General features: G+C 38.9%; 1 protein-coding gene across 1 annotated transcript in view; it reads left to right on the top strand.

The window, feature by feature from the left end:
* The window catches only part of LOC136874740 (cytochrome P450 6k1), a 198,409-nt gene extending 196,572 nt beyond the window's left edge, over nucleotides 1-1,837 (top strand). Inside the window, exon 7 of the mRNA XM_068227798.1 lies at nucleotides 1,267-1,837. Coding sequence (XP_068083899.1) covers nucleotides 1,267-1,436 — 170 coding nt within the window. The 3' untranslated portion in view covers nucleotides 1,437-1,837. The remainder of the gene's footprint in view (nucleotides 1-1,266) is intronic.
* Nucleotides 1,838-12,539: the final 10,702 nt, after the last annotated feature.

Here is a 12,539-nt window from a genome sequence, read left to right as displayed (position 1 = left end):
ATTTTTATTTTTGCAATCAGAAAAGGTGCCAGCATAGAGATGAGTGATTGTCCCTCATTGTCCTCTTCTTGATTTCATGAATGCTGGTTGCAGGGTCTTGTAGAGTTCACTTGAAACTTACCAAGTCTTTAAGTTGATGTCAAATGTGCTCTACAGCACAATAACATGGTTGATGGTACTTAATTTATTAGTACCGGTAGCTAATAAGCATGTCAAACTCCGATAAACAAGTGAAATGAGGAGGGGACGTGGGTGAGAACACGTCCTCCTTTACAAATAATATATGACATGCTTATCTCATATTGTCAACTCTGAACAGTTTAAAGACATTAACATTAGAAGTCCCACTGACATCTATTTTTCCACATAGAACTGGAATGATATCAGCACCAAAGTTTACAAGGAAAAGATATTACTCCATTAAAAAAAAAAAATTAACCTGAGATGTATTAAGTGAGACTGAACATGATATCTGGGAACTTTCAAAACGATTGTTCCCAAGCAAAGTTTGCATTTCATACTCATGTTTTTATTATTTTGAAGTTCGACTACTTCAAATAAGGGAATGGAAATTCCTTAACCCCTTCATCGTCACATGTTAATTCCGGTTGCATAATCAATGACGTGCAAACTCACAAGGTTGTACTATACTTTTATCTAAATCTCACCCAGTAACCACAACAAACTGTGAGTAAATGAATACGTGAGCAATGTATCCTTAGCTCTGTACCCTTGGCATGACAGACTTGCAAGTGCTGGGGCTCCAAAGTAGCCAAATGCTCAATGTGATGTACATATATTTCTAGAATGTACAGTAGTTTTAGGTATTTAAGAGGCCCTTAAGAAGCGTGTCTATCAAACTCACAAGCACAAGAGAGGAGAACTTCATTTCCCTCTAACATTCTGTTGAAGGATAGGATAATTTTGGCTAAATGGAGGAGTGATCCAGAACAGCTGTCAAGAAAGCATTCGTCAGGGATTATTATAATGTTCTCTGTATAGAGTGACATGTTACAAGAGTTAAGAAATTCTGAGGAAATAATCAGTGTCATGGATGTGAACTGCCAATGGTTTTGCTTTATGTTGTGTGCTGCTCACCTGTCTTCTTTTAGTCTATTATTCTCAATTACACTGTGACTGTGCCAGATTCTTTTTGTTAAGATAGGAGCCATTCTTTTCAGTGTCAACTTAGTTAAGCTTTTTAGTCTGTCAACAGACTGCAAAAGAAGGTTATACTTTCTTATTGTTAAATTCTTTCTCTTGCAGGTATGCGATTTGGTCTCATGCAAGCTAAAGTAGGTCTTGCACACATCCTCCTCAACTATGAAGTGAAACCTTGCTCCAAGACACCAGCATCTATTAAGTTTGACCCACACACTTTTCTCCTGACATCAGAAGGAGATATACCACTTTGTTTTAACAGAATACAGTACTAGTTTAATGAAATGAAATAAGATTCAATGGCATAAAGTAGTACTCAAAAGTCCTTTGACAATGTTCTTGTGTAAGTTGTTGGTAACAGTTGAACATACCATTATAAGTCAAATAGGATTCAGATAGGCTTACAGCATTGCATAAGAGCACCATAGCAAGTCTTACAGGAGTAATGGTTCAATATCGTTCCTGTTGGGAAGTGTAAACAGCGAACTCCCAATTATCCAGGTGTGGATTGCCCGGTTTTCGGGTTATTGGTGTACCATGTAATGTAGCAATCTTACTACTTGTTCATCACGGTCTGTTGCTTTGTCCATTTTACTTGTAATAGCAACTTTTATGTCAATAATTTTAATTCTTTCACCTTTGTAATTCTTCACATTGTAAAAAAAAAAAAAGTAAACCAACATTGTTATTTTGAATGTTAATTTTAGTTTAAGTCTTCAAGACATTTTAAATCAATTTCATCTTATTATATGTTATTTCAAGTGCTTATTTTCATTCCGAGGTTAAGACTATGGCTGATGATGCCTTCATACTAGGCGAAACATGTACCATTTTTAGTTAATAGATCAATGTAAATCATCCAAGACAATGACTTATTGTATTGATTAGGTGGTCAATTTAATAAATAAGTTACTGTTATTATTCTAATTATTGGTGTACACCCGAGGTTTATTGTATTTTTATTTTTTGAATACATGTGAACAGCGTGCTTGAAATTCGAGCACGCTCTTGACTGCAAGTGTGCTGGCAGCACGCTTTGTTCAAGAACCAAACACTAAACAATATACTGGTAGCAGTTCTTCATTGGTGTTCTGTGATAGCAGTCGTGGCTAAGAAGCAAAGGAAGGTGCTTTTAACTTTAAAACAAAAGCTTGAATTAATTCAAAAGTTTGAGAAAGGAGAATCAATAAAGAAATTAGCAAATGATTATGGAATTGGTGTTCAGACAGTTGGAGACATTAAAAATAGCAAATAGAAACTCATAGAATTTACTAGAAATTGCAACCAGTGAAGCAGGCCCTTCAAAATGAAATGTATGAAGAAACTGACTTACAATAACTTGGATGTTACAATGCTTTCATCAGAAGAGATTGGAAGGGATAAGTTAGCAATTTTGAGTGCTATGTACGCTGAAAAAGCAAAATTTTTTCATGGGGTCTTAGGCTTGGAAGGTTTATTTTGTGCATCGTCAGGTTGGTTAAGAGAGATAGGGAATACTGGAAATTGTTGTACAAGGCGAATGCCTAAAGGCAGATACCATTGATGCGGATACACTTCAACATTTTTAATTTTTTTTTGCTAGGGGCTTTACGTCGCACCAACACAGATAGGTCTTATAGCGATGATGGGATAGGAATGGCCTAGGAGTTGGAAGGAAGCGACAGTGGCCTTAATTAAGGTACAGCCTGGTGTGAATATGATACATTTCAACAAGAATTTGAAAATGATGTTTCAGAGGAGAATTTATCTCTTGACCAGATTCATAATACAAATGAGTCTGGCCTGTACTGGGAATGTTTACCATTCCGTACAACTGTTAATGAAACAGAATATGCACCAGGCCATAAATCCTAAAAAGAACGAATAAGAGTTACGTGCTGCACTTATGTTCCTGGAGGCCATAAAATGAAATTGTTGGTAATAGGGAAGGTAGCCTTGACGTTTTAAGGGGAATGAAACTCAGAATATCCCAGTGGTTTATAATAACCAAAAAGATGCATGAATGACCCAAGAAATTTTTGAAGATTGATTTCATTCCAAATTTGTCCCAGAAGTTTCACATTACCTATTTAAAACAAAAAAGGGTTACCAGTAAAGGTGGTTCTACTCTTTCCTTCACATCCTTCTGAAGATAAGCTTGATTCCCGTGATAGAAAAATAAGAGTGAAATTTTTTACTGACATCAATTCTCCAACTTATGGATCAAGGTGTTACTCCATCAGTGAAGCATATCAACGGTTCACAACTCATAAGAGACTTGGCTGAAGAATATGTCAATGTATCAACATTCTGGAAGAGGCTTTCATTGCTGGATGTTGTACATTTGGTTTCAAAGGCTTGGGCTACTATAAAGTCTGTATCGTAAAACGGGGTGAATTAGAACTTCAGTCTATGTCACGCAACATTAGTACCATGCAACGAGCTAGAATAACATAGAGAGGCGGAAGCGCTGCCTGGGTGAACCTAATAGAACGAACGTCCGCCATGTTTCCTGTTGTCACACAAGCAAGGGGGCATGGCCTTTAAATGACGAAATGCGCATTTTAGAATCGCTGGGGGAGAATTAAAGTCCGTTGCCGAAAGCTTGAAGCATGAAAGCGAAAACCGCCACTTCATCATATTTCGGCACGAGGCCAACATCACGATCAGTTGATTGTAGGGTAGTTCGAAATCATCGCACAGTGACATTCGAATAGGCCTCGAAATCGGAACAAGAGCGTTACCCTGCTTGGCTGTTGTGGTTAAGCGTAAATTAGAATAAAAACGATGGACATAAATATTTATGACAGGAAACCTTAAAATCATAGGGACCTATAATATGTTACAACCTCATTCTGTTAATATTTTTAAAATTATTGCATCCTCATGAGTACTGTGTTCCTTCCTTAATCTGTTTACCCTCCCGGGTTGGTTTTTCCCACGGACTCAGCGACGGATCCCACCTCTACCACCTCAAGGACAGTGTTCTGGAGCGTGAGACATTGGGTCGGGGGATACAACTGTGAGGGGGGGCTGCACCTGCTATGCTGAACAGGGGCCTTGTGGGGGGGAGAAGGAAGCGGCCGTGGAATTAAGTTAGGTACCATCCCGGCATTTTCCTGGAGGAGAAGTGGGAAACCACGGAAAATCACTTCGAGGATGGCTGAGGTGGGAGTCGAACCCACTTCTACTCAGTTGACCTCCCCAGGCTGATAGAATCCCGTTACAGCCATCGTGCCCCTTTTCAAATTTCGTGGCGGAGCTGGGAATCGAACCCGGGCTTCCAGGGGTGGCAGCTGCTCACGCTAACCAGTGCACCACAGAGGCGGCCCATGAATACTTTACCACAATAATCGTTTAGTGTAATTATTTATTATAATATAGGGGGGATATCATGTTTCTCCCATTACCATATCATACTGGGATTACTAGCTTGAAAGTTGTCCATTATGAAGTGTGGCGTAGTTTTAAAAACCAAGGCAACAGACATCTACAATAAAGGCTGTATACATTTCAAAAATAGCAGTAAAATGCTGTATTTATCATACTTGGTGTACGTTTGAACGAAATAAGTGATTGTTTGTGGTTACGTTTCCTTGGTGGTGGGCGTTCATTGTAAATGTGAATGAAAATTAAATAGGGCTGGAAATGTACAGAGCATAAGCAACTGAATTGAGTGGGATACCATTTATCTCTTTTCGCCCTCACAACGCATTGTTCAGTTAATTCCTTGTTCTTTAAACGAAATCTGAAACAAAATTCGACAAATAATTACCGTGGCTATCCGTACTTTCGCTTAAACAATAAAATGGATTTAATTACAAACAGAAATTACAAAAACGAATCTCGGCTATAATTCAGTAATACTTACTTAAAGTACGATATACCCTTGGTTTTATTACTCCGATTAGTACAACCATACGCTGAGCTTACGGCTGGCATTCTTGAAAGCGAGAATCTATCTTTTCACTTCTTAAAACTTAGGGAATTAAATTGGCATGCACGATCACCCTGTCACCTCAACATATGCTCTCGCGCCAATTCGCTTTGTTTTGACAACCGTTAACATGGCTGCCCCTTATCAACTTGCTTCAAGCAGGGAGCGCTGTTGTCAGGTATACAGCCCCTCTATGTTATTCTAGCTCGTTGGTACCATGCAACTAGCTCGTTGGTACCATGCAACGAGCTAGAATAACATAGAGGGGCTGTATACCTGACATCAGCGCTCCCTGCTTGAAGCAAGTTGATAAGGGGCAGCCATGTTAACGGTTGTCAAAACAAAGCGAATTGGCGCGAGAGCATATGTTGAGGTGACAGGGTGATCGTGCATGCCAATTTAATTCCCTAAGTTTTAAGAAGTGAAAAGATAGATTCTCGCTTTCAAGAATGCCAGCCGTAAGCTCAGCGTATGGTTGTACTAATCGGAGTAATAAAACCAAGGGTATATCGTACTTTAAGTAAGTATTACTGAATTATAGCCGAGATTCGTTTTTGTAATTTCTGTTTGTAATTAAATCCATTTTATTGTTTAAGCGAAAGTACGGATAGCCACGGTAATTATTTGTCGAATTTTGTTTCAGATTTCGTTTAAAGAACAAGGAATTAACTGAACAATGCGCTGTGAGGGCGAAAAGAGATAAATGGTATCCCACTCAAATCAGTTGCTTATGCTCTGTACATTTCCAGCCCTATTTAATTTTCATTCACATTTACAAATAAAGGAAATGGAACGCCCACCACCAAGAAAACGTAACCACAAAAAATCACTTATTTCGTTCAAACGTACACCAAGTATGATAAATACAGCATTTTACTGCTATTTTTGAAATGTATACAGCCTTTATTGTAGATGTCTGTTGCCTTGGTTTTTAAAACTACGCCACACTTCATAATGGACAACTTTCAAGCTAGTTATCCCAGTATGATATGGTAATGGGAGAAACATGATATCCCCCCTATATTATAATAAATAATTACACAAAACGATTATTGTGGTAAAGTATTCATGGGCCGCCTCTGTGGTGCACTGGTTAGCGTGAGCAGCTGCCACCCCTGGAAGCCCGGGTTCGATTCCCAGCTCCGCCACGAAGTTTGAAAAGGGGCACGAAGGCTGTAACGGGATTCTATCAGTCTGGGGAGGTCAACTGAGTAGAAGTGGGTTCGACTCCCACCTCAGCCATCCTCGAAGTGATTTTCCGTGGTTTCCCACTTCTCCTCCAGGTAAATGCCGGGATGGTACCTAACTTAATTCCACGGCCGCTTCCTTCTCCCCCCCCACAAGGCCCCTGTTCAGCATAGCAGGTGCAGCCCTCCCTCACAGTTGTATCCCCCGACCCAATGTCTCACGCTCCAGAACACTGTCCTTGAGGTGGTAGAGATGGGATCCGTCGCTGAGTCCGTGGGAAAAACCAACCCGGGAGGGTAAACAAATTAAGGAAGGAACACAGTACTCATGAGGATGCAATAATTTTAAAAATATTAACAGAATGAGGTTGTAACCTATTATAGGTCCCTATGATTTTAAGGTTTCCTGTCATAAATATTTATGTCCATCGTTTTTATTCTAATTTACGCTTAACCAGAACACCCAAGCAGGATAACGCTCTTGTTCCGATTTCGAGGCCTATTCGTATGTCAGTGTGCGATGATTTCGAACTACCCTACAATCAACTGATCGTGATGTTGGCCTCGTGCCGCAAAATGATGAAGTGGCGGTATTCGCTTTCATGCTTCAAGCTTTCGGCAACGGACATTAATTCTCCCCCAGCGATTCTAAAATGCGCATTTTCTACACTTTTCGTCATTTAAAGGCCATGCCCCCTTGCTTGTGTGACAACAGGAAACATGGCGGACGTTCGTTCTATTAGGTTCACCCAGGCAGCGCTTCCGCCTCTCTATGTTATTCTAGCTCGTTGGTACCATGGTTACCGCTTGCATCAACACCTCCTAGATATATAAGGCCTCACAACTGTTCTGGGAATATACTGTGACGTCAAAATCGGGAGGCAAGCTTGAACCTTTTCAGTTATAACACAGCAATGAGTTTGGCCATGTAACGCTGAAATTAGAAGAGTTTTAATTCGTTTAATGGTGCCAATTGTTAATACCGTTGTACCTAATGGTACTGATGTGTTGCGTACTCAACTTTAAGGAGAATTCCGGCAGTGATAACGAAGTGCATGCATTAAGTTTACGAAAGACGAGGTTATGCGGCAGATATGTTTACGTGCAATTCCAAGACAAGACTATACAGATTTACTAATAACTCAATGGTGAGTAACTATTATTATTACATTCTCACACAATAATAATGAGTATAGGCCTTTGACGTATTTAACTACACGCAACAGCTGGTGATATGTAGGCATATTTACTCTTTAATGATATAAGGTTATGTTAGATCACAATCATGGGATACATTATTTCAACGGTATTATTATTATTATTATTATTATTATTATTATTATTATTATTATTATTATTATTATTATTATTATTATTATTATTATTATTATAAGCATTAAAACATACCACCTACAGGAGCTGCTGGTGTAGGCCGATTCACTCTGTAAATGCACGAATTTCGCTCACGGTGATACATTATTTTACAGGTATGCCACAGACATTTCAAAGTCGGTGATATTTTATGGGAAGTAACTGGTACTGATCCTGCCAGAATGTGACTATAAATATGATGGGCAGTTGGAAAAGATATAAGCCACTGCTGTCTCTGACAATCATGGTCTTGGAAGAGGAGTAGTTAAAAGAACCAGGCAAAAATGTAGAATAGAAAGGAGCAATAAACAGAGCCATTGAAGATAGTACATATCTCATACACAGAATTTCAACACAGCTGAAAAGTACAATAAACACGTTGTTACCTGATGGTTGTTGTACTGTGATGAAGGGAACGTAAGTAATTTTTCTGTACGTCGATACATCAAGGCAACCATACTGCATGGCATATGTAATCATCTTATAAGACATGGCCTTTATTCTAAACGGGTTTTATTAAAGTAAAAATATTTCTAATATATATGTGGACAAAATCACTAATATAAATGCGGTATATTCTTTAGTTACAAAACATCATAGCTGCATCACAAGGAATGAGTGTAACAATGTGTAGAAAGATTCAATAAATAAGTTAATTCTAGTCCTAGTTGGTGAATTGGACACCGAGGATGATGTCCCCACAGTTAATTTAATAGCCATAGTTAAAACATTTCTTAGTTCATAAAGGAGTATGTGCATGATTTTCTTGTTATTTGTTCAACCTTCTGTCTGATATCTCCTCATGTTTACAAATTTATGGCCGACCCCGTGGTGAGGGGATATAATGCCTGCCTCTTACCCGGAGGCCCCGGTTCGATTCCAGGCCAAGTCAGGGATTTTAACCTAGATCTGAGGGCTGGTTTGAGGTCCACTCAGCCTGCATGTTTACATTTGCGAGCTATCTGACGGTGAGATAGCGGCCCAGGTCTAGAAAGCCAAGAATAACGGCTGAAAGGATTCGTCATGCGGAACCCAAGACAGCTCGTAATCTGCAGGCCTTCGGGCTGAGCAGGATCAAGGCCAAGCCCTTCAGGGCTGTTGCGCCGTGCGATTTTTACAAATTTATGAGACAGTAGCAATTTAATGTTGCCACAATATGTCAATACTTTTAAAAGAGTAGGCTCCAGTCCGAATGGTAGTCCAATATTAGGTTAGAAACTTACATACTTTCTGGAATACATAAAGGTTTCGAACAGAATTACAAATTAGTAACATCGATGGTAGGTGAAATTCTCATTAAACCATACATGAACTTCAAGAGAGGAAACATTGTAGGCTCATGTGCAAATACTGCCAGTGATGCTACATCAGCTTAGATGTTAGGCCTATGCTAATATTATACGTGCTAGTTTTCTTTTAAGATCACGTAATACCTATTTAAATTGAAATATGTTTGTAACATTCTGTTGTGATGTTAGCAATTCGGCCTAAGTGAGTTAACATTGCAAAATGCTGTCGTGTTTTACAACTGTCTGCTGTTTATCTTTAATGGCAGAGTCACTAAAATACGGTAATAACGACAGTATAATTCAATATCCTTCAAATTTGAAACGCTATTTGTTAGTAAATAAATTATTCCATTGGCAAAAAATATTAAATTCATGTCTGTGTTTAACTATGTTCCGCGTTTCTCTGCATTGCCATCGCCTCCGTAGCGTGACGTCACTACGCTGTTGTTAGGCCTTATTATCTAGGAGGTGTTGCTTGCATCGGCAATATCTACGCGCGGTATGACTGTCCTATGTTCATTTTTCTCGCAGACGACTTGCACGACTCGCCGATGCTGCCAACCACTGTACTTAGGAACTAAATGGTACTGAGCCCTGGACCACAATTACATTTGTTGAGCCCTGGACCACAATTACATTTGTTTTCACATAGGTTAGGACTATGTTTAATTTTATCGCAGGTTAGGTTAGGTTAGGTTAGGTTAGGTTATTTATTTTTCTCGCAGACGACTTAGCCCTGGACCACAATGACGTTTCTCTTCACATTAATACACCACGGCATTCTATGTCGCTTACTGGTCACGAACTGATAGGATTGATAGAAGCAAAGCCGACTACTTCTTTTTTCGTACATAGCGCATCCAGTGCATCTGGCCATTGTTGATACAGTAAACATATCTAATTATATTGACATGGCATCGTACGATGGATGTGTTATTAATGTAACAAGTTTTTCAGCGAATTACAAGAACAACTTCAAGGATTTACTTCAATTCTATGTACGTCACAATTTGATTTCAAATAGCAGAGTATGTGAATGGTGTGTCCATCACGTCAAATTATTAGCGAATGAGAAGTTCAATCGTGTTGTTTTTTCGTGTCGTCGCCTAACCTCCACTACATTAAGGTTGGTTCCATTTACATACATTCTTCTTCTCTATTATACATTGTTTATCATTCACGTTACATTTCGTTGTGATTTTTTTCTTCCGGTGTCGGGAACGCTACGTACTACTAATAATTAGGCCTCTATTTCTTTTTTATATTCAATCACGTTGTTATATAATCGTTAATAATCGTGGCTGGCGTTGGCACGAATGGACTCTGCATCGCCTGAAGATTTGCCCTATGAAATGTCACTACCATAGTTCAACATAGCCAGATATCAACGAGCTAGAAAGAGGACTATAGAGTGGCTATTGGACCGCCATATTTGAATCTACTTGAACGCCGCGTCCGCCATATTGTAAGCGACCAAATCAAGTGGGCGTGGTGAAGAAGCAATTACAGAGGCTGCGTGAATAAATACCGTTTCATAGTTTTCTTACTTAGGGAATTTAACATTTTTGTTAATTAGGGAAGCCCTCAAAGGTGCATAGGCTTAATGTCTGTTTAAAAGAACATTAAAAATACATGATACAGGATACAAGCTACCGTACATACTTACATATGGTATAAAGAAAGAAAATTAACGCATTTCCAGTTATTACAAAATAAATCACTAATAATAATAATAATCATAATGATAATAATTGTTACGGAGATATCCGTGGTAGGTAGAGGTGAAAGAAGGTGCGGGTGTGAATGGGTTTCAAGCTACGAAATTAACGTGCAATGTAAAATTAATTTAAAATTTAACTAGGTTATATTTTCTTTTCAAAAACAAGAGATAACAATCATAACAGGTACAGAGTAGCAAAAATGTAGGCACAATATTACTGGATTCGGGCTCAGTGCCCTTACTTCATAACTCTTGGGCAATCAGCCCCGCCTTACTCCAAAAAAAATTTTAGCCAAGGGGCAGAAAACCCCATTCATGCCCAGGAGCACTGGCTCCAAACATTACACATAAAGCCTGCACGAGGCATACAGAAACAAATTTCAAAGAGCGATCCGCTCTCAAAATTGTAAGCCTATCACAAGGCCACACCAAACTCTACCTTCAAGCTGTCCTCTAAGGACGTATTCACAGGGGTAAAATACCCAACCTACTGAGGTCTATTACATGAAAAGAAGGTTGATTACATGACCTCTAAAATAACAATTTGAGAGGAGGCGAACTTGCACTCCTAATACACTTTGTTTTTAAAACCTAATCTGGCTCTGGGCCACTAACGCAAGGGCTAATCCCATACTACAGAGGTGACTTAGAGAAGAACACTTTACATTACATAAACGAAGAATAGTTTGAAAAAAAAATAAGTTCACCTCAAAACAAATGTGAGTGGGAGCTCGAGAGGGTTAGCACTCTCTATCCCAATATGTAGCTTTACAAGAAAAAGATGAAAAGAGTAATTACATTTTAGGAAAAGGTTACATGATGGAAATGCTTCGAACCCGCCGCGAGTGTTAAACTGCCGACCTAGCAAGAAAAGAAGTTATTAATAGGCCATTACCTGGTGTTGAACGGCTGAAGAAGAAAGAGGCGCTTCCTGCCTCCTGCTATGTACTTAATACACTGAAAGATGGAACAGAAGTGGCCCGGAGACCCTAAAATCAGCAGTTTATATACTCTCGCGGAAGTTTCTAGGCGTTAGGGGAATGAAAACACCCGCCCACAATGTTTTTATTGGATAGGACCCCGCAATCGATTCAAGTTGGGGGAAGATACATCTGATTGGATAGAAATTAATTTAAGAAATTCGGGATTGGCTACATGCAAAACAAGGGGAAAGAGAGGGGTATACAGCCAACTTAAACAATAACAGAAAGAAATTTAGCAAAGAACAAACATTTGAAATAAAAATTTCTTCAACAAAATAGTTCTTTGACTCCGCACTAGGTTGCACTATTGTTGATCTTCAGTAGTGTCCTCTAGAAGAGAAAGTTCACACTTCTTACTTCAAGCTAAACAAAAACACATCAAAAGTGACACAGTTCAAAAACTCAAAATTTTCCACGTGGTGACATCTTCTGAGAAAGTAGAGAATTAATAGAATAGATAAAGTTCAACCTTCCTCCAGAAGAGGAGTTTCAACTGGCGCAACTTTTAAATAAACGGTGTAGAGGTGTACCGCCCGGTACAATAATAATAATAATAATAATAATAATAATAATAATAATAATAATAATAATAATAATAATAATAATAATAATAATAATAATAATAATAATAATAATAATAATACCTGGTCTCTTACCAGTTACCTGGACTTGGCGTTTCGTACAGATCCAGCTTAATTTTACGGCTGGATGCCCTTCCTGACACCAACTCTAGGTGGAGTGATGTATTTACTATTGCGTGTCTCTGTGGTGGTTTTTAATATATTCTGTTGTATGTAGATGAAGAAGGTTATCCAGTCTTCGATCTAGAGGAATTAACTGTCGACTACTCAATTAAAATCCTCAACCCGGTCGAGTCCGGAGCCCTCTGAATGGAAGGCCAGCACGCTGATC

Source organism: Anabrus simplex, chromosome 5 (genome assembly GCF_040414725.1).
Source record: "Anabrus simplex isolate iqAnaSimp1 chromosome 5, ASM4041472v1, whole genome shotgun sequence".
Classification (NCBI taxonomy): domain Eukaryota; kingdom Metazoa; phylum Arthropoda; class Insecta; order Orthoptera; family Tettigoniidae; genus Anabrus; species Anabrus simplex.
Note: the sequence above shows the minus strand (reverse complement) of the source record. Positions and strands in the feature narration are given on the sequence as shown.